The sequence below is a fragment of the Amblyomma maculatum genome, chromosome 10 (genome assembly GCF_055883805.1).
Source record: "Amblyomma maculatum isolate TAMU_Amacu chromosome 10, ASM5588380v1, whole genome shotgun sequence".
NCBI lineage: Eukaryota > Metazoa > Arthropoda > Arachnida > Ixodida > Ixodidae > Amblyomma > Amblyomma maculatum.
In genome coordinates, this window is record NC_139353.1 from 10,582,059 (window position 1) to 10,607,976 (window position 25,918).

The 25,918-nt window shown below is 44.8% G+C and overlaps 1 protein-coding gene across 3 annotated transcripts in view; it reads right to left on the reverse strand.

The window, feature by feature from the left end:
* LOC146175568 (ral GTPase-activating protein subunit alpha-1) overlaps nt 1-25,918 on the reverse strand; it is an 83,397-nt gene that overhangs the window by 46,916 nt on the left and 10,563 nt on the right. For 2 of the 3 annotated variants that reach the window (XM_084581961.1, XM_084581959.1), the window contains exons 6-15: nt 23,257-23,409; nt 22,449-22,593; nt 20,005-20,218; nt 19,099-19,324; nt 17,093-17,242; nt 15,034-15,111; nt 13,628-13,777; nt 12,214-12,287; nt 2,973-3,084; nt 2,552-2,674 (exon numbers count right to left, since the gene is read on the reverse strand). In XM_084581961.1, the coding sequence (XP_084438087.1) occupies nt 2,552-2,674; nt 2,973-3,084; nt 12,214-12,287; nt 13,628-13,777; nt 15,034-15,111; nt 17,093-17,242; nt 19,099-19,324; nt 20,005-20,218; nt 22,449-22,593; nt 23,257-23,409 (1,425 nt within the window). The remainder of the gene's footprint in view (nt 1-2,551; nt 2,675-2,972; nt 3,085-12,213; nt 12,288-13,627; nt 13,778-15,033; nt 15,112-17,092; nt 17,243-19,098; nt 19,325-20,004; nt 20,219-22,448; nt 22,594-23,256; nt 23,410-25,918) is intronic. The other variant, XM_084581960.1, reaches the window with a different exon arrangement.

The window sequence follows — 25,918 nt, forward strand, 5'->3', positions numbered from 1 at the left end:
TGATATACAGATCAAGAATGGTGTGCCAACACGAGCAACACGCATTCTGTGGTGAGGTGACGCACACTGGCGAACTGGCAGTGCAAAGATTAAAGTCCAGTTTTTGTTTCATCACCAATAAGTCCCATTTAAAAGTTTCAAGTTGCATCACCAGTCAAGTTTTATCAACAATAATGATCCTTGACATATGAAGGGAACACTTTTGATATTTTGTCGTAGTCCTTAGCAGACTTTGAAGCGGTACTGTGTTCCTTCTGCTCTGGGGTCTGCAGCTGTGGGATGAACTTGACAGCAACACAGAGCATGTTCAAATCATGAGTGATGGCCTCGACTATTGCATACAATATGGCGACAATAGCAGCTGTGGTTCACTCCTTACAATCCTCTAGCAAATGCTGCCGAATGGTATGACATTCTTTTTTAATTGAGCTGGTTGAAAATATTCCTGACCTGTCGCTGTCTTCTAGTGACCTTCTCCCGCTCTTTAATTGCACGTATCCTTCAAAACATCTTGCGTGATTCCCTGTAGCACCACCGTAAAATTGCTGAATTATGATAACAATTTAACATCGTAAGGAACAAAAAAGCAGAAATGACGGGACAGAGGCAAGGAAACAACACAGGCTGGTACTGACAACTAACATTTACTCAAAACACACGACTTATATAAATCAGATGCACGTAACCTGTCAAAAATCACAATTGCTGTGATTGTTAGTGTTTTTGATTATGTTGTGGTAGATTACGAGCTTCTAATCCATATAAGTCAAGTGTGTTTTCAGTAAACGTTAGTTGTCAGCACCGCTCTTTGTTGTCTCTTTCCCTCTGTCCTGTCGTTTCTGCAGTTTTGTTCCTTGCAATGTCTTACCAACTGGCCTACAACGACACTCCATTAGGCACAGTTCCTGATGTAGAGAGAATAATGGCTTCTGACACACTGGTCAATGAAAACAAGTGCTTCCTGTGAATGCGCATGCCCTTTGTTGACAAGTTACAAAGTTTGTCTCGTAACTTCTTAATGTGTTGCTTCAGAATCCCTTATCAGAAAGAACTCCGTTTTCAGCAATTGGTGTTCTTTAAAAGCCTCGGAAAGCCATTTGCCACTTCTCATGGTCAGCTGCAGGAGACAAAACGGAAAAAGAAAAATCCCACTCTCCACTTGGATGAGAGGAGCGAGAGTCTGGAGGGTAGCTGCCGCAGTAAGAACCCAGACGGAGGCTACTATGGATGAAGGAGGTTCTGGTGATGATGGGGGAATGCTCAAACACTAACCGGTTGCCATGGCAATAAACCTGCAGGTAGCCACCATAGAAGAGGAACAGGGGTTAAAGAGGAGCGCGCACGTGCCAAATGCCACTATTTTGTCTGGGCGGTAATATGCAATCTTTCCTTGATAGTTTAGGGGTGTTGCGGTACTTGCGCTTGTGTCTCACGGAAGCGAGACTTTCCTAGGGCGGTACACAAAGCATTGAAAATGTGCAGTGCGACCGGAAATCTGAACAGCAACATCTTCGGAGAGCGCATAGAAGCGTGAAAGAGTAAAGGAGTGCAGAGACTAAATGTGGAATAAAAGTGGATATAAAGGAACGTGTACAATGTGTCATGCCTAGGGGTGTGCGAATATTCAAAATTTTGAATATGAATTGAATATTTCTGTTATTCAATTCATATCCAAAAATATGATATTCAAAATTTCCGCATAAAATGCACTGCGCATTTCACCACAATGCTTGACCGCGTTGACTGTACAGTGAAGCATCTTCAAAATGCAGTGGGGCTGTTTTGCAAACCCTTACTGACAGTAAGCGCAAGGCGAAGCACAAGGCGAAAAAGCGTTAGCCTTACTTTGGTTTCATCTCAGTTGCAGACAAGCATTGTGCAGGTGTTCATCAGATAAAATTACTGCAATGAAAATCGTTTCTGGCAGTTTTTTTCAGGCCCACTCAATAATTTCAACTTTCAGTTAATTCAGGCAGTTTTTCTGGTCCTTTAAAGCCCGAATTAACGAGTCTTTACAGTATTCAGGAGCATTATGACAGTTCCACCTTGTTTCATGCAGGTCCTTTCTGTACAAAACACTGGTATATGAAATCCTGTATAAAATTTATGCTTTATTTTTCAGTACCGTATACATTTCTGTGCAATTCTAGTTTCATATTACTTGCAAATACTACGTGAATTCCGAAATAAACAAGAAACAATGCTAATTTCTTTCATTTTTATTTGTTTCTTTTTTTCTCGAATCAGATTTGATATTCGGAGGCATTTTTTCCCATAATATTCATATTCGCACACCCCTAGTCAATTCATTCAAAGGAAAACAAAAATCTAATGTTACAGGTTTTTATCGGATTAGTGCCTCACCTGTCAAATTTTGATTATATCTCATATATCACACGCACCAATTTAATTTCACACACCAATTTAATTTCTTTCCTTTCACTTCAGCTGCCAGTTTTCCGTCCCCTTAACATTATGCTGAGACAAATTCCCTCGCATAATAAGTAAGTAGCTAGGCTCAGCGACACATAACCAGTAGGAAAAAACTCACCGCCCATTCGTGGATCAGTTCTTCCCACTGTGTCAATGAAGACAAAACTCCGAGAAATCCATCCCAGAGATCCAGTGAGATGGTGGCATGAAGGTTCGCTTTGATCCACGTGACAATCAGGGTCTGCAACAAATCCAAACAGTGCGGACATCCAGGCTCTACAACCTCAACATACTAATGTCACAGACGTTTAACTTGTGGAGCTGGAATCCTTACCACATGCAAGCTGTGCAGGTTGCTCACAAAGTTTCACACAGTAGCGACCCTTTGTTCTGGTCAAGCTGTACGTAACACTAAGCGTCGACCCCCTTAGCATTTGGTGCATAATGTCATCCCGAATAAGTGACAGACAAAGCAACGTGCAAGCACAAGTGTGTGCTTGTGCAGCCAAGGTTGCAACCACAGCAAGCAGGCATCTCACCTGGAAGAGCGCAGGGGCCAGCCTGCCTCCCAAGACATCTTCTTTACGTGCCGGCGGGGTTGTCTTGAGCACAAGCGAGGTGACACGCAGAAGAACCACCAACAACTGTTCCCTGACAAGAAAGAAGGCAAAGTTCAGTGAAAGACGATGCTGTCAACCCTGTGCAAACACCAACCTTAACTGCTGCATCCCTTGGAAACTACTGCACAATAAAAGCAATATGCTTTTGGGACACAGTTACTCGCAAAATTTTGCATTCCAAAACATTACCACATATGGAAATGGGTATACAGTAAATTTCTTTAAAAATGAATGAAAAACGAACGAGTTTGCTCGTCTTATCAAACATTCGTCTTAACAGAAGTGGCTGTAAAAAAAAAGAAATGTGAGCATGCTAGGCATGTCCAAATATGCAATGTGAAAGCAATTAATAAAATAGCCTTCCAGAGAGAGAGAGAGAGAGAGAGAGAGAGGAAAGCCCTCTGGAGCTGCCTAGCAACATCGCCATGTGTTCCTCTCCTGTCACACTATCTGAAGCATGGGCTGCGACCCACTCCATGAACAAGCACACCATGTCTCTTTCCCTATGAAACAAGCAATGCGTGTAGCTTCAGGTCGATGAGTGGTCACACTTTGTGCATAGGTACCTTTTATTCTGTGGTAAGCAGCACGTGGCAAGCAACACATGCACAATGTTGAGATCTGACTAGTGCACAGCATGTGAAGCACGCGTGACAACCCGACCATGCCAGATCCCTGCCAGTGCAGGCGCAATAGTCCCCTGCCTTTACTACACTGGCGAAAAAGCTCCACAGCTTCTGTGCTGTTCTCCGCAATGGTGCAAGAAAGCCCTCACGTGGGGGTGCAAATTCTTGGGCTGAAGCATGTAATTTTCTTTTCTTTTTAACTTGACAGTGCCGCGCAGATATCCCATGATTGCTGTTGCGCGGGGTCACCATAGTTCACAGTTGCTGCAGAAGTTGATCTTAACTGGAGGATGCAGGAAACAATTCATCTTCATTTTAAGTAGACTTTTCTACGAGTCCTATGAAAAACCAGACAATGTTTATCTAAATGAAAGCTGTTCCAAATACAGTCGAACCTGGTTATATCGAACCCGGATATATCGAATTTTGGTTATATCGAACTCACGAAATATCCCCTTGAAAATCCCAAGTAAAAGTATATGAAAGCCGCATCATATATCGAACTCAATTTCACCGGTCGTTCGATATATTGCCGCGAAACCTTCAAACAGTATTTGTTGTTTTTTAACAGCCGCCGGCATACAGGCTTATCACTCTGATTCCGGATCGCGTATCAGTTCTGTATTCTTTGTTTCTTATTGCTCGATGTCGCGAGTCACACCTTTATCAGTTTCGTTGTAGCGCAAGATGCACCGAGATCTGTCTCGAAGGTTCCGGCCACTCGGGTGTCTTTCCACAATGTTCCAGCCCGTGCTGGTAGCTGTTTGCGACGTTATCTAGATTGTTCTGTGCACCCTTTAAATTGAGCGTTGACGAGTGTGACGGGCATTCTTTGTCCGACGACCGACGAGCGCGTTTGTGGCCGCCGAGTTGCTTAGTTCTTTAGCGGGCGCAAGTCAGCCCAAATAAAGAGTTTCTTTAGTGCAATCATCGACCCTTCATTTGTGTCGTCGACCTCGTCACCACTACGTGACATCTGGTGGAGGTGCTGACTTTGATCCTTCAAGCGAAGACCCAAGCCGTGTTCCTGACGCCCTGGAAGACCAGCCTACAGGTCACCGAGCCAGCCGCCGACTTCAAGGCCTACAACCCGAACACGGTCTGCTGCCTGACTCCATTCGATCTCGGAAGGCATCGACGCTGACAATGGCCCAGCCTACAGCACCGGTTGTTTTCGTCCAACCTCGTGAGCCCCCCTGCTTCCATGGACGATCGGATGAAGATGCGGGTGACTAGATGGACATTTTCGACCGTGTGGCAGAATTCAACGGTTGGAACGACGCTGCGAAACTCAGGCAGGTCTACTTTGTTCTTCAAGACATGCCCGAGTTTGGTTTGAAAATCACGAGACTTCTTTCAAGGATTGGGAGATATTCAAAGCACAGTTCTTGATGGCCTTTACAAGTTCTGTCAGAAAAGAAAGAGCTCAGGCCCTCCTCCAATCAAGAATTCAACTACCAAACGAGCCCGTCCTGGCCTACATAGAGGAGATGAAACGCCTGTTTCGCCGCGCCGACTCTAACATGACCGAAAATGACAGAGTGAAATTCTTAATGCGAGGCATTAAAGAGTCGCTTTTTGCGGGGCTTGTCCGGAACCCGCCGAAAACTGTGGAAGAATTTGAGAGTGAAGCATCGACCATCGAGAAGACGTTGGATACCCGGATGCGCCACTACGAGCGACCACTTCAACCAAACTACTCATGCCACTACCCCAGCACATCTGCAAGCGGAGAGAACCTTCGGGACCTAATCCGGGAGATCGTGCGAGAGGAGCTCCGCCGAATGCAGCCATCATCGCAACAACCCCAGGTAGCGACGCTCGCAGACGTCGTCCGTGAAGAAGTCCAGCAGGCGCTGGGCGTTCCTGAAGCGACGGCTGCGACTGTTCCAGCACAAGAGGCAACAGCGATGAACTACGCTGGTGCATTACGTCGCCCTCCGCCCCGACGTGATGACTTTCCGAGCCCTCGCCGCTACCGGCCTGTTCCTGAAAACCGCCCCTTGGCTCCCGCCCGCCAAGCCTACCAACGACCAACAAGCCCCAGGAAGTGCGACGCATGGAGGACAGCGAACAACCGCCCATTATGCTTCCACTGCGGTGAGGCCGGCCACATTCTGCGGCACTGCCCGTACCGACGAATCGGTCTCCGCGGATTTGCAGTCGACGCTCCACGACCACGCCCAGGTGAACGACCGCAAGAAATCGACAACTATCTGCGTAGCGGTGAGATTGCGCCACCAAGCCGTCGATTCAGGTCTCCATCACCGTACAGGGCCCGCTTTGCGTCGCCAGGACGTAACTATGATGATAGTGTGCGCGGAAGGTCCCCAAGCCCCCGTAGGGGAAACTAAAGGCAGCAAACTTTGGAGGTAAGGTTGCTCAACGGCGAAAAGAAGAAGATCCTCCGCCGCCAACGACCACTAACGACGACGCAACCATTTCATCGCCGCTCCACACGACGACATCGCCGACAACACGACCAGAGTGCAAGCAGACACCGCCTCCCAGCGAAGTAACAACGGTATGCCCCGGCCATGACCTGAAGAAACGACGAAGCCGAGATCGGACACTAAGGCCCACGTGCAATGCGAGGACGCGAACAAGTGACCTTGAAGTTGATATCGACGGTCGCAGAGTCACTGCCCTAGTAGACACCGGAGCTGACTATTCAGTCATTAGTGGACCGTTAGCCTCTCAGCTCAGAAAAGTTACCACCGCTTGGGATGGCCCGCTGATTCGCACCGCAGGTGGCAACCTGATTACTCCATCGGGACGATGCACTGCAAGAATAACCGTAAATGGGCATACTTACCCCATCAGCTTTGTGGTCTTGCAGCAGTGCTCCCGCGACGTGATTTTAGGTATAGACTTCCTAAATGAACATAGGGCTATCATCGACCTGCGATCCAAGCTCATCAAGCTCTCTGCAGACAAAGCCATTCCTGCTACGACGACGTCGATGCAACACATCGCTCTAAACGTCCTCGATGAAGAATTGACCGTCCCGCCCCGATCAAGCATCGCAGTCTGCGTAGGTAGCGCAAACATCGAAACCGCTGAAGGCATCGTTGAAGGAAATATCCAATTGCTCTTAGAACGAGGTGTCGGCATCGCAAGAGGCATCGCGAAATTCCGGAGAGGTCAAGCTCAGGTGCTGGTAACAAACTTCACCGAAGAATACCGGCATCTCAACAAGGGCACGACGATCGCTTTTCTCGACGAATTAGCCAACCTCAAAGATGTATTCGCCCTCCACGACCAAACGCTGGAAGACGCACCGGATCAATTCCGTCAGCCCAAATTTGACATTAACCCGGCATTGACCCACAGCAGGAAAGACCTGATTCTCAGTCTTCTTCGAAGCTACGGGGAGTGCTTCTCGTCATCATCGAAGGTACGACAAACACCACTGGCCAAGCACCGCATTATAACGGACAAACACGCCCAACCTCTGCGCCAAAGCCCTTATCGTGTATCGCCGCGAGAACGGCAGGCCATTCGCGATCAAGTTGAGGAAATGCTGCGTGATGACGTAATCCAGCCATCGAACAGCCCCTGGGCGGCACCAGTCGTTTTGGTCAAGAAGAAAGACAGCACACTTCGCTTCTGCGTTGATTACCGCCGCTTGAATAGCATAACGAAGAAGGATGTCTACCCGCTTCCCCGCATCGACGACACTCTCGACCGACTCTGCAATGCAAGGTACTTCTCATCGATGGACCTGAAGAGCGGATATTGGCAAATTGAGGTCGACGAAAGAGATCGCGAGAAGACCGCATTCATCACACCGGACGGCCTTTATGAGTTCAAGGTGATGCCATTTGGCCTCTGCTCCGCACCAGCCACGTTTCAACGAGTAATGGACACAGTCCTGGCAGGGTTGAAGTGGCAAATTTGTTTGGTATATTTGGACGACGTTGTTGTCTTCTCGTCAAACTTTGAAGACCACCTAAAACGACTACAGACAGTGTTGGAAGCCATCAAGTCCTCGGGACTAACGCTAAAAGCAGAGAAGTGTCACTTCGCCTACGAAGAACTCCGGTTCCTAGGTCACATCGTTAGCAAGGACGGTATTCGCCCAGACCCGGAGAAAACAGCTGCAATCGCACAATTCCCACCGCCTGCCGACAAGAAAGCTGTGCGCTTATTATCGACGATTTGTCAGAAACTTTTCGCGGATCGCCGAACCTTTGACGCGGCTTACAAAGGCTGACGTACCTTTTAAATGGGAAGCACCGCAAGGAGAAGCCTTCGACGAACTCAAGCGCCGCCTGCAATGCCCTCCCGTACTTGGCCACTTTGATGAAAACGCCGAGACCGAAACTCACACTGACGCGAGCAGTGTGGGCCTAGGAGCCGTTCTCGTCCAGAAGAGTGCCGGACAGGAGAAAGTAATCGCCTATGCTAGCAGGTCACTCACAAAAGCCGAAGTCAATTACTCGACGACCGAGAAGGAGTGCCTTGCAATCATCTGGGCCATTTCTAAGTTTCGTCCATACCTATACGGCCGACCATTCAAGGTGGTAAGCGACCATCACGCGCTCTGCTGGCTGGCTAATTTGAAAGATCCTTCCGGCCGCCTTGCCAGATGGAGCCTACGACTTCAAGAATTTGACATGACTGTAGTCTATAAGTCGGGCCGAAAGCATTCCGACGCAGACTGCTTATCCCACGCTCCCGTCGATGCTCCCCCGAAGGACGATGACGACGACGCCTTTTTGGGACCGGTAAGCACCAGCAGTTTCGCAGAACAACAGCGATCAGACCCTGAGCTGAAAGCGCTAGCCGATTACTTGGAAGGAAAGACCGCTTCCCCTCCTGGTGTGTTCAGGCGACATTTATCATCCTTCACGTTAAGCAATGGCCTCCTCGTGAAGAAGAACTTCGCACCTAACAAGACCGCGCAGCTTCTCGTAGTGCCTAAAACCCTTCGGTAAGAAATTCTGCAGGCGTTGCACGATGAGCCCACAGCAGGCCACCTCGGATTTGCGCGCACGTTGCGTCGAATCCGGGAGAAGTATTACTGGCCGCGACTGCCTGCCGAAGTTGCCCACTACGTGAAGACGTGTCGTGAGTGCCAACGACACAAGACGCCACCGATCAGACCAGCAGGACTACTAAACCCGATTCCGCCCCCAATCCTGCCCTTTCAGCAAATTGGGATGGATCTCCTCGGCCCCTTTCCATCTTCGTCTATGGGTAGCAAGTGGATCATCGTGGCCACTGACTACCTTACCCGTTACGCCGAAGCAAGAGCACTACCAAATGGTACCGCGGCAGAAGTCGCCAAATTTTTTGTCGAACAAATTCTCTTGCGACACGGCGCCCCAGAGGTGCTCATCACGGACAGGGGAACGGCGTTTACGGCAGAGTTGACGCAAGCCATCCTGGAATACAGTCACACAAGCCATCGACGAACAACTGCGTACCATCCCCAGACCAATGGCCTCACGGAGCGCCTGAACAAAACGATTGCGGACATGATCGCTATGTACGTCGACGCTGAACACAAGACCTGGGACACCATCTTGCCGTACGTGATCTTCGCGTATAACACGGCAGTCCAGGAGACGACCAGAGCGACCCCGTTTAAGCTTGTGTACGGCAGGGAGCCCACGACGACGCTCGACGCAATGTTGCCGCACGTAACCAGCGAAGACAACCTTGACGTCGCCACCTACCTGCAGCGTGCGGAGGAAGCCCGACGACTCGCACGGCTGCGTATTAAAGACCAACAGCGCACCGACAGACGACGATACAATTTACGACGACGCCACGCAGAGTACAATCCAGGAGACCAAGTGTGGGTTTGGACACCAATTCGCCGTCGCGGACTAAGTGAAAAGTTGTTGCGTCGATACTTTGGGCCATACAAAATCCTTCGCCGCGTCGGACCACTGGACTATGAAGTCATTCCCGACGGAACGTCAGCATCACAAAGGCGACGCGCACGCCCAGAAATTGTACATGTTGTACGACTGAAGCCATATTACGCGCGTTAAACAATCCGTGGTGTTTAAACTTTGCAGTGTTTATGTTTAAGTTTCTTTGTTTTGGAGCATCGAGGCGATGTTTTTTTTAAGGGGGGAGTAATGCCGCGAAACCTTCAAACAGTATTTGTTGTTTTTTAACAGCCGCCGGCATACAGGCTTATCACTCTGATTCCGGATCGCGTATCAGTTCTGTATTCTTTGTTTCTTATTGCTCGATGTCGCGAGTCACACCTTTATCAGTTTCGTTGTAGCGCAAGATGCACCGAGATCTGTCTCGAAGGTTCCGGCCACTCGGGTGTCTTTCCACAATGTTCCAGCCCGTGCTGGTAGCTGTTTGCGACGTTATCTAGATTGTTCTGTGCACCCTTTAAATTGAGCGTTGACGAGTGTGACGGGCATTCTTTGTCCGACGACCGGCGAGCGCGTTTGTGGCCGCCGAGTTGCTTAGTTCTTTAGCGGGCGCAAGTCAGCCCAAATAAAGAGTTTCTTTAGTGCAATCATCGACCCTTCATTTGTGTCGTCGACCTCGTCACCACTACGTGACAATATCGAACTCCGCACCACGCACTGGAAAGTGTACCTTCCCCAAAGACGATCGCATCACCCTTGGTTGTTTGCCGCGTGACATTTTCAAGCCACGCACGGAAGGAATGAGAGGGGACAGTTCAGCGACGGCTGGTCTGGGCAGCGCCACGCCCATTTCCCAAAGGCGCGCGCATCTGCAGTTGTCGTTTCCCGCGTGCCAACACATGACGTTTGCAAGCCATGTGCGTGGGTGTGCTCATTCTTTTGCTGAGCTATCTCTCTCCTTCAGCATACGCTACGCATGCGCCAAGCCAACTCAGCCCGTTTTCAGACAGACGTCGGACGCTTTCTCCAGTATGTGTTGCGAACACTCTGCGTGCGGCGGGGCGCGGCGGCGGATGTGGCTATGGCGTATGCGGATGTTAAGAAGCGGCAGCTCTCTCTCCCCCCTTTTTTTTTTTTTTTGCAAGAGTCATCCTTTCTTATCGTTGTGCTGTACGCGCGGCTAGCGTAAGATATGGCGGCTGCGGACGTCAAGAAGTGGCAGGGTTTTATATTTTTTTTCTTTTTTTTTTTTGCGGGGATGTTATTTTTTTTTTTTTTTATCGTTTATCCTTGCATGTATGAATCAGCGAAAGCACGCGGTCAGCTGCTGCGATCATGACGCCCGCCCCAAGCGCAGCGTGATAAATCGAACCAGGCTTGTTCAATCAAGCCATCATGGGCACTCTGCCAAGTTCGCTCGCCGCCACCGCAGGAGCGATCAAAAGATAAACGCGCCCTGGTGTTATCGCTGCGCAGCATCTTGGCACGCTGCCAATGAGCTGTAGATAAGACGACTGAAATGGACTGACGCGCGCCATCCACATGCAAGCGAAAATGCTCACAATTTCTGTCGCCGCAGCGACACAGAAACCTTGTTTTGAGCTGCCGCGGTGGCTCGAGCGGCGAGAGGGACGCAGTTCCAACAAGGTTGAAAATTTTCGCTCTGTCGCTGCCGCTCGTCCCTGAGATCGCTCAGTCGGTTGCATGTAAGCGAACTGGCCTTAAAGGTTTTTTTTTGTTTTTGTTTTTTGTTTTTTCAAATTCTCGGGTGCAAAAGTGGAGGGTGGGTTCATTATGCAAGTGGGTTGATTACGCGACAAATACGGTATCGTTTTTTCGCATCGTAAGTGCCGTCACAAGCCGATTTCGATATATCGAATTATCGATATATCGAACTATTCCGCGATCCCCTTCGAGTTCGATATATCCGGGTTCGACTGTATGAGGCAACAAGTGAAAAATAAAGTGATGCCTTAAATAAATCCTATCATTTCATCAGATAACGAAAGTAATACATTTTTGCTAATACCTTTCTTAATACAAGGGCATATCAAGACAAAGCATGCCACACACAAGGTTATTAGCTCAGGTCTATGACACATTGTACAGGTAAACTTTTCTCAAGTTGCAATAATACCTCTACAGTAGCCATAGTAGTCAGGACAAGAATGAAATTGGCTGTAATGAAGAGCAATCAGACGTTTCTACAGTAACGAAGGACGAGGTTAAGAAATCCCTAGAAGCTATGAAAAAGGGGAAAGCAGCCTTAGAAAGCAGGTTAAAAAATTTGCAGGGATCAAGTGGATGCCGCTAGCACAGGACCGGGCTAATTGGAGGAAAATGGGACAGGCCTTCGCCCTGCGGTGGATATAGTCTGGCTGATGATGATGCTGAATACCAGCTGCTAGCACACAGAGGTGGAGTGCAAAGACATCACAAAAAAGGGCATTCATTCCACGCTGTTCGAAGTAGGTAGCTCCCTGTCAATGGCAACAAGACTGCAGCCCATGCTGTTTTTGAGAGAAAACTCGTACTTACAAAAGAATCGTGCGAACAGATGCAGCTAGATTATATCTGCTCGGCACTGCTCGATGTTGGTTTTGCTTATTAATACTTATTTTTTCCTGCTCATTACATGAGGCATTAAACTTTAAAAAATATGAAAGAAACCTTACAGACAGCACTTACCATGTTGCCTTCTCCATGTGCCGTTTCATGACCATGTATCGGTATATATTCATGACTCGCTTGCACAGCTCAACCTGGTTTTGGAAGCACGAAAACATGCACAGGTAAACATTCATGTACAGCCTTTGTCAAAAATATATGGCCCAAGGGGTTCGCTTCTAAGCACTCTAACTAAGCCCCTGGAAGGAATACTGAAATATATAGGTAAGCATAGAGAAGAATGGGGACTAGATTTGTCGTCTACTAGATTTCGAACGGTGCAGATGCGTACTCAGCCCCATTACAGGGCTTAGAAGCAAAACCCTTGGGCTGTATATTTTTGACAGACTGTACATTCAGTTTTCAAGCTAAGAATACATTAAGGACTATGCTACACACATATTTGTTGCCCCATGTGAGCGTCTAGGCAAAACGTTAAGCCAGGCATACAAATAATAAGTGAAGCCATCTCAAATAAATTAAGGCTAACGTAAACAGTCGGTTTCAGCCAAAAATGCTGCTTAATACGGGAGTGTGAAAGAAATCCACCATTTTAAATTACTTTCAGCACGACCTACAAAAGAAATTTGTGCGTCATAAATGCTCGGGCAAACCCAAACAGAGACGAAAATCTTTCCTTTTTTATTCTTTTCTTGAATTAAACTACCACTCCTAGCATCACAATTTAAAGAAGGCAATGACAGATGCTGAAACTTTGGATCTCGACGGGCGGCTTTTTAAGAAGAAACCCCAATTAACAAAATATACACCATCACATTCTGCATGCACACAAAAACATACATATCACAGTTCACTGATACCTTAACTGATATTTTACTTAATTAACAAGAGTTTACTGTAGTCCCCCGTGCAGCACAGCGGTCGTCATCCCCTGTGCCATCACTGCTTCGTGTTTTGTGCTGCCTGCACCAGTTCCCTTTCACCATTATTTCCTAACCCTAATCCAAGAAACTCTTTCAGTGCTTTCCCTCTGCTTATTTGCCCATGCTCACATTACAACACCAAGGCTTGGCTTCTCCTAGTTGCTCAAAATGGTGAAGCTCATTGTAACTGTCATGACCAGTGCAATGTATATATATATATTTATACCTTCATTCTGAATATAATGCAAGATTTGTTATACAACTGGCGTTATACTTGCTCAAAAATGTTACAATCCTGTGGCACACAGGCGGCCTTATTGAACACATCATACATATTCCAACTCTCGTAGCGCTTATCAATACAATTCAAGAAAGTGATCTAACCTAACACAAAAGGCCCGCTTTGTATTATAACTAAAACATTGCTTCACATGCCTGTACAAAGCAAGAAAACAAAAATAAGGCAGATGGCAGCACACGAGAGCGATGCAGTGGAAAAAGTGAAAACTGATGCACCCTTCCCAGAGGAGCTAACAACAAGGCAGGCCAACCTGTTCATCGAGGTAATTCTTCTCATCAGGTTCCACTTCAAGAAGGAACACATTGGCAGCATTGGTGATGAAGACCTGGAACATGTTCTGTATGCCGGCGAAGACGTTCTCTTTCTTCAGTGGAGTTGTTCCACCCGTGTTTGAAGACGCCTGGGAATGAAATGTATGCAGGGCCAAACTTGCTGCTGTAGCCAAGGTAACACATATCTCACGCCGTACAACCGAGTTAAATCAAAATGCAAGAAAATCCAATCAAGCCCATGTACAAATGGGCTTGATTGGCTTGATGGGCCATGTACATAAAAAAGAACTAATAAAAAGACCTGGGATGTAAAGCTGTGGAGTTTAATGTCCCGAAGTGACACATGTATCAGAGGGAAGTACTGTGGAGGGCTCTGCATTAATTTGGGAATGTAAGTTGAATGGCAGGTGGTCTAAGACCCCCTGGGGCACTTTGCAAGCACCGGATTTGTCTTCATCGAAGTATGGCCACCATGGCCAGGAAGGAACCCACAGCCGGATGCCAGAGCCACTGAGCCACCGCAATCTAGGATGCGTTCCAATTGGTTCTGGAATAGTAAAGAAGTGTACAATACGGTCCACAGTTAAAGAGAACATGAGATCACGTGGCCTAAACACTTTGCAAAGCGCTGCCACCGACCATTGGCAAGAATGGACGGCGCCTGGTGCATGCCTGGGAAGAGCAGTTGACCATGCTTATTGTGCATGTACCTTGTGCAATCATTTGTAGCTGGCTCTCTCGGGAGTACTTTGTAAAGCGCAGCAGAAACGCGGCCTCATGTTCCCTTTAACAGTGGACCGTACTGTACCTTCCACCTAAGTGGGCAGCCAAGTTTTGCATGTTGTCAAGGTTTCAGTTTCAAACCATAAGAAAGAATGCCAATGTTGTAATGGAAAGGTGGGCCTCCGTCACTTGGTATGAACCTGCCAACACAATTACAGAAATCGAGAACCTGATTTATGAACAGTAGGAAAGTACTCTGAGCAACCCTGACCTCGTGCAACAACGAGAGCTGGTGGCATTGAAGTTTAGGTAATGGGTTTTGGAACACGGAAGCCCTCCACATCCCTGGCTGTACTCAACAGTGTTTTATTCATTCGTCCAGAGCTCAAGTTCAATAAACAAGCCATGGCATGTAGCCACTACAATTCCCTGCAATAACTACACAGGGAGATACTCGATGTCACCTCCACACATCATTACGCATTCACAGCGTCAGCTATTTACAATGCATGCTTAGCATTTCTGCATTTATTTCAAAGCATGCCATTTAATGTCAGTCCATGTAAACTTACATTGGTATGAGATTAGATAAATTGTAAACATTAACATGCACAGTCCTAAATGATATAAATGAAAGAAGGTAGATACACAAGTAACATACCTCCATTACATCAGTGCGATTCTCTTCCCTGCTATCCTTCCCTTCAGAGTCAACCAAGAATGGTGGCATGTCTGGTGACTACAACATTATAAAAAAAGGTTTCAGTAATCAATTCAGAAATAGATATCAAGCACTGCCAAATGGCATTTGGCACCAGGATCATTAAAATGAGAATAAGAATAAGAAATTGATAACTCAAGAGAATCCAGGCATAAAAATAAAATACCTGAACATGTCACTGTAAGCATGAGCAACCAGGATAAAATGTCATTCCAATATCAGAAAATGGCATCATTGAGACAGGCTGCTTGATCACTGCCAGGCTGCGACATGTTAGTGAAAATTTCATGCGGGCATCATTATTCCACTGAAATACAGGTTAAGGGGGGGTTACATAACTTCAGACTTAAAACAAGCATGCAGTTACACAGTTCAGCTGAAAAAGCAGGCCACCAAAGTAATTAACCTTTAAATTATGCAGCACAACTACAAATCACCTTTTCACTACTCCGTACCACTGTTCTGTCACGCAACAAAGCCAACTAATCCCCACATCATGAGAACAAGCATTTTTATGCAATAGACTAAATCAGAGCAAGCATAAATTAGCTACAACTAACTCAAAGGAGATTGCAATCAAAATAGCTAGATACATAAATATGCAAATAGATAAGCGTAGTACAGAAGCACGCAGACATTGGCCACACACTAGTGACAAGCTTTACACAGCAATGTGCTGCCCATTGGCATGCTGACAGCACATCGCTTATTGGGCATTGCTTATATTTTCGCAAGAAATTTTCATGGGACATTATGCAATTAAAATAGAAAGAAATACAATACTCTGTACACAGGTTCGGTATATCTGTGCTCGACAGACTGCTGTAATCTTTTAGTACAATACGTTTCGGGGAATAATCCATGGTAGAATTGAACAACCCAAGGTATAATTTGAAATACAGCAGTAATTACTCATTAGCATCCATCCGAACCGTATCTACGGGCTTGGCCAGTGAGTTATTCTTTATATACTCTCTTAGTTCACAGTGGAAGTATATTACAATGAAAAACTGTCAGACTGCTTAATAAGCAACTACCCTGCTGCCAGCATACCATTCCTGGGCCAATACGATGAAAATTCACCACAATACCAATGTCAACTTCAACTTCAATGAGCAATAAAATAACTAAAACCCAAGATAGTGCCATTGTGGTAAATTACTGTGCTGATGTATACGAAAGTACCGAAGGTTACAAAAGATTCTGGAAAAAAATCTGTGAACAAGCTCTGGCTACACCAACTCTTTGACGTGCAACAAAGTTCAATAGATAGCCCTTTTTCTTTTACATATTTTTCCCATTGACAGGCAGCAGCTGTGGCCAGGTATCAAATCTTGACCTGTGCTCGACAGTTTAGCGTCACAATTGCCAAGCTACTACAACAAACAGTAAACCCATGGACACGGACGCTTGCCAGTTGTTGTTTACCACGCTAAATCTATAATGTGAATCTACTGCCAGCTACCTACAAACAAGACATCACTGTTTTGTCACTTAGAAAGCAACAGGGTTATTTAACAGACTTTTTCTGTTACTGCCACACTGTTTCTATTTGTATGTTTAATCAGTTTTACCCCAATTCCACTCAGCCACCTTACACTGCCCAACCCACAGATATATCGCAGTACATGGCACAACCACTGCGAGTTTCTTGGCAATGTATGTGCACAGTCTCTTTTTCCCCTCATTTTCTCCTCACAGTGTGGCATATATATCTGTACCCACCTTTACGTGTTAGTCCAAACAGGGACCTGTAAAATATTGTGGATAAATAACTTCCAAACTGGAACAGCCTTTTCCACTGCCATTACCACCCACCCCCTGCCCACAACCTGCTGGCCCCACTTACCGCTCAAAATTTGTCAACACTTTTAGATATTTTTTTCCCAATGTATCCGAGCGGCAGTAATAACCATCGTTCCCCTAGAGTAATTGTCCTAGAAGCGTGCTCTTTTTAGGACACATGTAAAGTGGATGTAATGTGCATTAAGCGACGTACTGCCATCTGTATCCAGTCCCTGTAGGTGCAGATGACACTCTTGGTGGTGTGTGCCTGTGAGAAGGGGGCCAGGAAGGCTTGCCGCAGGACCTCGTGGATCAGGTTAACGTTTTCGCGCTTTGAGTACAGCACGTCCCGCACCACTTGGACCTGAAGGGTAAAGAGAGGTTGGCTCCTGTAGCCGACCACGTGCACTGCTCAATTCTGATCATTCTGGGCCTGAACACTAAACAGCCTACATTTAAAGCAATGTTCTTTTAGTCATTAGTCATAATTTAGTCCTAAGCTCAGCAAGGAGTTCAGCTAACTTTGAGCCTGCATTTAGAGCGCAATACACTGACATCAGTACCCTGCAGGCATTACACTGCTGTAGCCTATCTTCAAAGACACTGACGTAGTCCACAGTATATGTATATATAAAAAAAAAAAAAAGGCTGCCTACTGTAGAAGTAAGAAAGTACCTAACGGCGTATCTCAACATACATGGAGTGTAAATCATGCAGTAAAATTTGCAGCACACCTGGCAACTTGTAGTGATGTCATACAAGTCTAGCAATGCCCGTGCAATATGAAAGTTATGAAAGATACACTAAGCCGCACTGCATCATGTGCTCACCACCTAAAGCACTGCTTTATTTGCTAAAGGTAAAAAAAAAAAAAAAAAAGCAATATAGCTGTGCCTCGATTGCTACCATGACCTACATTAACATAGGTGACTTAAGTTATGGACAATTTTTCTGGGAACCAAACTTTTTAGGTAAATGCATTCGTGCCTCATTAATATAGGAGCTCTGCCTGGACAATAAATAAGGAAAAAATGCACGGAGCCCCCTGGGGCCCATGCATTTTTGTCGCATTGATATGTACGGCATTTAGATCACATGAACGTCTTTGAAGAGCTATCAGCAGATTGTGCTGCACAGAATGCCTTATTCAAGAAGTTACTAGCTGACTGAGTAATGGGGTAGTGGGTCGGGAGTAGTCATAGTAGAAGTTAGGTCAGCTAAATATAAGACACATCATACATAAACCATACACAGATAGCAATCATACATAGACACTAGATGTGTAAAGCTGCACCACATTACATCAAGCAGAGTGGCAACCAGAATAATGAGCTTGGAGCTTCCAAAATTGTTACAGACCACACCAAGCATAGAAAAAGAACATTAATTTTTTTTTTCTGAAAATTTTTTGTTGCAATATGTTATTATTAAATGACTCGCTTTCTTCAGTTTTTCTGTTAAAACACAAGTGAGACAAATAAATGTTTTCACTGAATGGCCACAGCACTGAACTGCATACAATATTGTTGGATGCTTAATTTGAAGAATGACAACTCTACGCTTTTAGATGCCTATCGTAGCAAAGTGTAGGACAATGCAAACTTTCTGCAACATTTTAAAGGTTCAAATTGTTTCAATTCCACAATTTTGGTCAATTTTCTGAATAAAAACTCTGAGCTTGAACTGGGACATTGCTTCAATTTAGTCTCTATTACTTTCAACTGCAAGAAACAGCATCCAACTCAGTGCAGCAAGTCTCCAATATTCGAGCACTCCTTCTGTATCTCAATAAAAAGCTGAGGGGGCATCCATGTAATGTCATACAATTCTCAGCATATGCTGTTATGAGGAAAACATTGCCTAAAAAGGGTTAATGATTCACACGACCAATTTAAAAGTTGTCACATGATGGTCATGTGATCATTGCAAGGTTGCAGAAATATTACATGACCCAGTGACGATGGATCATGTGACAACTGGTCCCACGACCTAATAGCAACGGTTCAAAGATACACTAGTCACATGACAGCCATATGGCCAATGCAAGGTCATATGACCTTGCTATGTGATGATGCCATTCTGGCCAAACAACCACCACACGGTATCTCATAGAGCTCTACCATAGCCAACGCTAGAAAAAAAAAACTGAGGTCAGACCCAGCCTAGGACCAACGCAAAAAGAAGTTCTTCGCTGAGGCAGTGGCAAAATAAAGACCGCACCTGCCGCAAACTTCGGTGGCCACTTTCCGGTGGTGACTGTTGCGTCTGCTGGACTTGGCCTTCAGAGTCTCGCTCTGTGAGGCTGCCAATCGACAAAGAAGGCGCTGAGGACGACCCGGAGGAGGCACTGTTTGAGTGGCCCTCCTGGGCACCCTGTGACAAGCCGATGATGCTCCCTGATGACATGGGAGCCTTCTCCGTGCCAGGCTCATTTTGCTCTTGTTTTCTGAGTGTGTGAAACAAACAACACACTGATGACCAGAAATAACTACCAGAGGTTTCAAGCTACAAAACCTGCAACATATAATGCTGGGATCCGAATGCGAAATCAATATTTCTGCGCAAAGCACTGAGTACAAAGTGCAAAGAGAATAGGGAACCCTTGCCTTTTATTTTCAGTTAAGGAAAATTAATCTTATTTCCTAGGCTGCAGCTCTTCAACTGATTATAATTCCTTGACAAAAGTTTCTTACCATTCATAACTAGCCTATATAAGTGCTAGTACACACTTAACCTTTTAATAACATCATGAAGTGCCGGGCATATTAAATTAAAGATTAACTGCATGTACCAATAACTTCAAGCAGCCAATACAGCAGCTACAAATCCCAACATATGCCTTAACCACACATTAAGTATGCTACACAGTTTATCATTGCCATTAAATTCCCAATTTATCCAGCACATTCATACACATGGATATGACAGTCACGCACTTCACTTGATCCAAGTTAAATGTCACAGGAAAATGGCAATGAGAAACTCTTTCTCTCATCAGCAACATTTCCTATCCTAGCATTCTGCTTTCCTTGTCTAAACCAACACCTGTCAGCAATGAGCTCTTTGTCTCCTCCATCCACCACAGCACACCGCTCATACAGTTTGCTTTTCCCGCTACCCCCATACCTGATTTGGTGCAGGTCACCCGACCTGCTGGCTGCAGTAGCGTCTTCCTTCCGTAGCTTTGCTGGCTGCGTGTGGCTGACCACCCACTGCACCACAACACTGCGGCACTGTGCCGCGACCGCAGTGGCTGTGGCATCAGCCAAGACAGTCTTCTTGTCCTTGCGGAGCGAGGGCAGCTCTAGGGAAGTGCACACCCAAAGGTACCCTTCAGACACTGGGGTAGTACGTACACGCGTGGGCACACCAGCAGATAGGGTACACGCACAAGCACCATGTGCACAGCATAAACATTTTTGTGCCAGGGCATCAACAATGGGATAAGCATGCACGCCACGTGGCATTTACGTATTGTGGAGAGAATCAGTGTGAAAGTTTCAGTGCACATCATGCAACGACGTTGTGTGGGACAAAAACATGGGTGTAGACGAGAGGTGGGCAACACGCATCAAAGAGGCACGGGACGCGTATACCACAAGTCAGCCCAACACAGGTGTTCATGTACAGCAGCAAAAATGACCAGCGTTCAGTGAAATGCAGAAGAGGACACAGACATTCACGTGCAGCAGTGTGCATCCATTTCAGGAGGCGCACGTGGGCCAAGGGTGAGCGCGCCGGTGGCACGGTCGGGGTTTGTGCAGGTGCAGGGGGCGCGGTGTCGGGATGCAAGTCACATGTGCAGTGTGAAGGGTGGGGGAGAGGGGGGAAAAAAGCAAAAAAGGCTTAGGGGAGGAGGAGGGTGCACAGGAAGCAAGGTGTGCAAGAGACATCAGCAACCAAAGGAGCAAAACTAGGAAGCTTTATTACAGGGTGCATAAACTGATTTGTGGGCAGGATCTCGGCACGCATGCATACGGCTCAAAGGCAAGCTTTGAGAATGCCACAGTTTTTCAAAGTTTGGACTGCGGTGTCTGCACACTGCTTACATACATTACAGAGACATGGCAACACCCTGCGCACCTGATTTTGACCGAACAAAATAGTTGGTGTGTCTGGTACTTTCGCAGCTGGCTCTAAATGGTGACACCTGATGGATATGGAGCCGTTAAGTATAGCATACAGCGTACCCTGTCATCACAGCAATGAAACCAGGAGTGGTAGTTTGTACCAAGGTGCAATAAACAGTCATTTCGGAGACAGGCCACTTAATTTTCAAAATGGTAGACTTGACTGCACAATGTGCTCTTTGTTGTGATAACAACAAGACAGAGACAGTTTTTTAGCTATATGTTGGCTTTTATATTTTTGCATATATTTAAATATATTGGCTGCAGTAGCAGTGATGGTTCACTAAAACTCTTGTTAATAAAATGTACAAAAATGCACTCTTAACGCCTTTAAGAGCAAGAGGTGCTGAAGGCACCACAAAGGAACAATGTTGTATGTCTGATATTTGCAGGGGCCAAATATTTCTAATTTTGCAACTTAAAAACATTCAGCAGGCTTTGAGGGCAGCAGTTAGGCTAAACTAGCTACACACATTTTCAACTGGGCTAACTAAAATCTAAACACAGTAGGATGCCAGTGTACAACATGCAAGATATTTTATGTAAATTATATAAATCTTTAAACTAGGGTGGTCCTTTTTATTCAAAACAAAATGACAGACTTTGTATTGTGACATCATGACATGAGCTGTGACTGTTAGCAAAAGAATAGTCAAGATAAACAAAATGTCTTTATCCAAACAAAGAACGTAGATTAAATTCCTTAAAAAAAGATTTCAGCTTAATCGGAAGTTTCAAACTTGAGAACATCAGCAATAGGCCGCCTGTACTCTGGAGGGTACAGTACCATGTATGTACCCAAGAATGTTCACATATTTTCTCAATGTGAAAAAAGTCATAAATAAATTGAACATTCACTGCATTCTGCTCAGCTCTGAGAATTACTGCTCACCACAAGAAAATAACATGCTCATGTTCTAATGTAAGTTAGAACTTCTTGAAGCAAAGCAGTTTTTCATTTTCCATTCCAGACTTTTTTTTCCTTTTCTGCACTCACTTGAACAGTTACCAAGAAACTGAATTAAAAGCATGGTAGCATTTTGAACAGAAGTTATCTCCCTAACGCAGGTAGCAATAAATTGAATCTTCAGTGCTCGGTTCAAGCTGCAAGGGAAGCCATTTTATATGCCATACAGATTTTCTAGACTGCCAGGATAAATTCGGTGTCAACAAACTTGATGAGGTACTAACAAGAACTTTCAATTTTTCAAATTTGAAATTTTCAATTTCAATTCTACCTTATAATTTGAAATTCTGCTAATAGTATACTAAAATGCACATCTATAACAAAACCAGCCATGAAACAACTGAAACCAAGGCACTGGCAAAACCAAATGAAGCTGTCAGCTTCTGTGCCTGTTCAGCTGTTGACAAGACCTACCCTAGCAGAAACTTAAATAATGGCTATACTACCACAAAACTTCTCCATTAAGATCTTACCAAGATTGGGCTTGTAGAGGCTATTGGTGTAGCAGAAGTCTGGGAAGATGTGTGGCAGAAAATGCTTCTTGAATTTCTCAAACAGGAACTCAAAGCACCGGTGGTGGTTCTCATCTATGGCCTCTGCCCACTGTATTTTCGTCACCTAGTGCAGCAAATAAAAATATATAGAAGAGTCAGCAATGCTAGTATATTTACTATTAACTGCTAGCAGCGACTGGTGACCCACAGAAAATTAGCATTTCAAAAGCCAACGTGAAGGAACTAGAAGGATGCAAACGCAACACAAAGTAGTAAAGAATCAGTGAATGTCGACAGTAATTTCTGGAATTGTGAATAGTCCAACCTTTCAAAAAGTTAACTGAACAGTACAATATCAAAACACAGGTTTCGCATAAAATGGTATTAGACAGCATTTCATATATCTTGTACTACAGACGACTTGAACGGAAAAATTTAAACTTCCCTTAAAAACTCACTAGCTTTTCATGCACGATCACCTAAATATTGTAAGTTGGATGTAGACCACCGTAGATGATAAGTGGTCATCACCGCCACTTCTGAAACTGAAACCAAGGCACCTTGAAGAAAAAAAATTTAACTGAAAATTATTTACTGACTGAGAACCGATTAAACACCACAATTTACGGTTACCGTTAAGCTACTTTGCGCATCATTACAAGAAAGAGCGTGCAACCAAAATTTGGCGTTCTATCCCTGTGTCACAAAGCTACAGTAATACACATAGTACTATATAAGCATACCACATAACCCGAGAGACAACAAAATGACCTGTGGGGAAGCTGACCTGCGTGACCATGTAGTCCATGAGGAACTCCAGAAATGTTACGGTCGGATTCTCTGGCTGCACCTCACCACTCTGTGGGGGCATCAGGGGCCCCGAATCACAAGGAACGACTGGCCCTGAATCAATTTCCACAGACGTGTAGAATGTAGAATCCTGCAAGCAAACCACAAGTAGATAAAAATTTCAATGTGAACTGATTTAAATAAGATTGTGGCTTTGCTGCAGTGCCTCTATGAAACCTCTGTATCAGCTGTAGTAGCGGTACCAGCAAAGTCCTTATATCCCTGCACAGTGGGCATACAATAACATGGCTTTGCATTTATATCGTCTTCTCTATCTTAGCCATCATTAATATTAGTCTTAGCCGCCATGACTTTCTGTCTATCAGCAGCTCAGTTGCAGTTCCTTATCGCCTAGCAGTAATTCCTTTCTTCCTTTCAATGCCCACAGCCCTCACAAGCATTTCAATGCTCTTTCAGTACCTTCTTTATGAACTAGATTATCCATTTTCAGATATCCCAGTCGTTTAAACTTGGTCAGGCAATGCCAGTGACAGAGGCCTGTACCGTTTTGATTTCTATTCTTATGAGTTGAGCCTTCGTGGCAGCTGCTTCTGCATCACCAAACATCACACATCAGCATAGACAGAATCTTTAATTAAGTATCAGTGAGAGTGAATTAATCTAGGCTGAAACTATCATTTCTTTCTGAACAATGAAAGCAAAAATTTTATTTTAGTCTGCAGTTATCGTTATTTCCCACCACCTATCTAATGCCCGAACCAAAATCATTCATTTAAAGTACAGAAACGCAAAACGATAAACCCCATTTTAAGAAAGATGACCGTACATAGTTTACAAACTACAGGTCAATTTGTGTGCTTTCATTTATAGAGAAAACAAAAGCTAATTAAGAAGCACTTAACAAAATATCCTAGCAAGTTTAACATGCACTCCGCACACCATTACCATCTACTTTCCATTCAACTGGGCTAGCACTTCTCTGAGAGAGCAACTAAAAGACCAACTGACAATGAGAAATGTGCTAGCCCTGTAGTCATAAATTTATCTAAAGCATTTGATTCAATCAATTATACATTCCACTCTTTTCATTAAACTTGAAGCAAGGAACATTACAATCCTACCTTTATCGAAATCAAGTTAGTGCTATTTCAGACATTCAGTCAAATGCAACAACTAATAGGTGTGCCACAGGGATCTATAGCAGGATTGCGCCACCTTTTTTTTTTTTTTTTTTTTGCCATTAATGACCTGCCTTACTGCCTCATATCCTCCACCATTTGCATTCTATGCGCAGTCAGTTATCACTCAGTTCTTGCCAGTGATTCTTGTAATACTCGTGAGTTAAATTTGACTCCAATCCCAAGTCTTACCTTAATACGCCCATTAACTATAGCATTGTCATGGGGCAACACTTGCAAAACTCATTTATCATCATTAAAAATCTTTAAAAATAAAGCACTTAGGATACTAACATTTAATGTCCATAACACTAATGCAACACAGCTATTGCTTGATAAACTTATTTTACGCGAAGCTTATACAGCTTATTTGGTCAAAAGCCATCACCGTTGCCATAGCCCAAATTCAGAAAGACGCTGTCGGAGAAAATATGCATGTGATTTAATATCAAAATTGTGACACAACTATACTTTGGCAGCGTTCAGGGTAGCATCATACAATTTCAATTCCCATTTAGCATCCATATTCTAGTCGTTGGAGGTTGGTTTATGACAGGCAATCGAACTGATGACCCATGCATCTCTGTTAGGTGTCCACTGTGAAGATGAGATACTGCGCCTTCTTTTTCTCAAAAGCACACTTAAACAAAGAAATATAGAAGTAATTTCAGAATGAAAGAACGGTGCTAAAGGTGCATCGTGTCTACCTTTAGGGTGAGGCTTTGAATGTCCTCTAAATTTTTAATGGTTACTTATGCCGTACAATATAAGTCAAGCATTTTTCTGTTCAGGTTGACAAATAACCAAACTCCTGTGTCCCTTCACTTCTAACGACAGTCTACCCACTGTGTACACTAATTCTGGAAAACAAACAGTTCATTTCCCATTGTTCTCATTTTGGAATACACTGCCGCCTGCCTTAAAAGCCTGCAAGAAAACAATAGTTTTTCTTGAGTCTTTGTTCTGCTTATGTTGTGCGTCTGAATATCCAATATTTTATTATAAAGCCTGATTGTCTTCTTTTTATGTATTTCCACCTTATACATGTACAGTGACGTGCTCTAATTCTGCTGCCTTTTTGTATAATTTGTAGGACTTACATTTTTTTTTTTTTGGAGTGGACTTCTAAATACAGTTTGTGTTCTTTGTTAACTCTCTGTCAGTGTTGCATTTAACTGTGATATGGCAAAATAATTTCTCCACCCCGAAATTCTTGTAGCACATGTATTTGCCAAGTTAAGCTATGAACAAGACGTGCACTACTCCACATTTAGTCAGCTTCAGATTACAAAGCCCCATAACTCTGAATGAATGAATACACACTGTGGCCATTGATAGCCACAGTGAACAGCACCAGTGTCAAGTTCCAAAATGTCCCAGAATAAACCCTCTTGAAACGTTTTCAGTGTCGCACACTTCGTCACAACTATCTCTGTCACAATGCGAGATTGATTTCTTTAT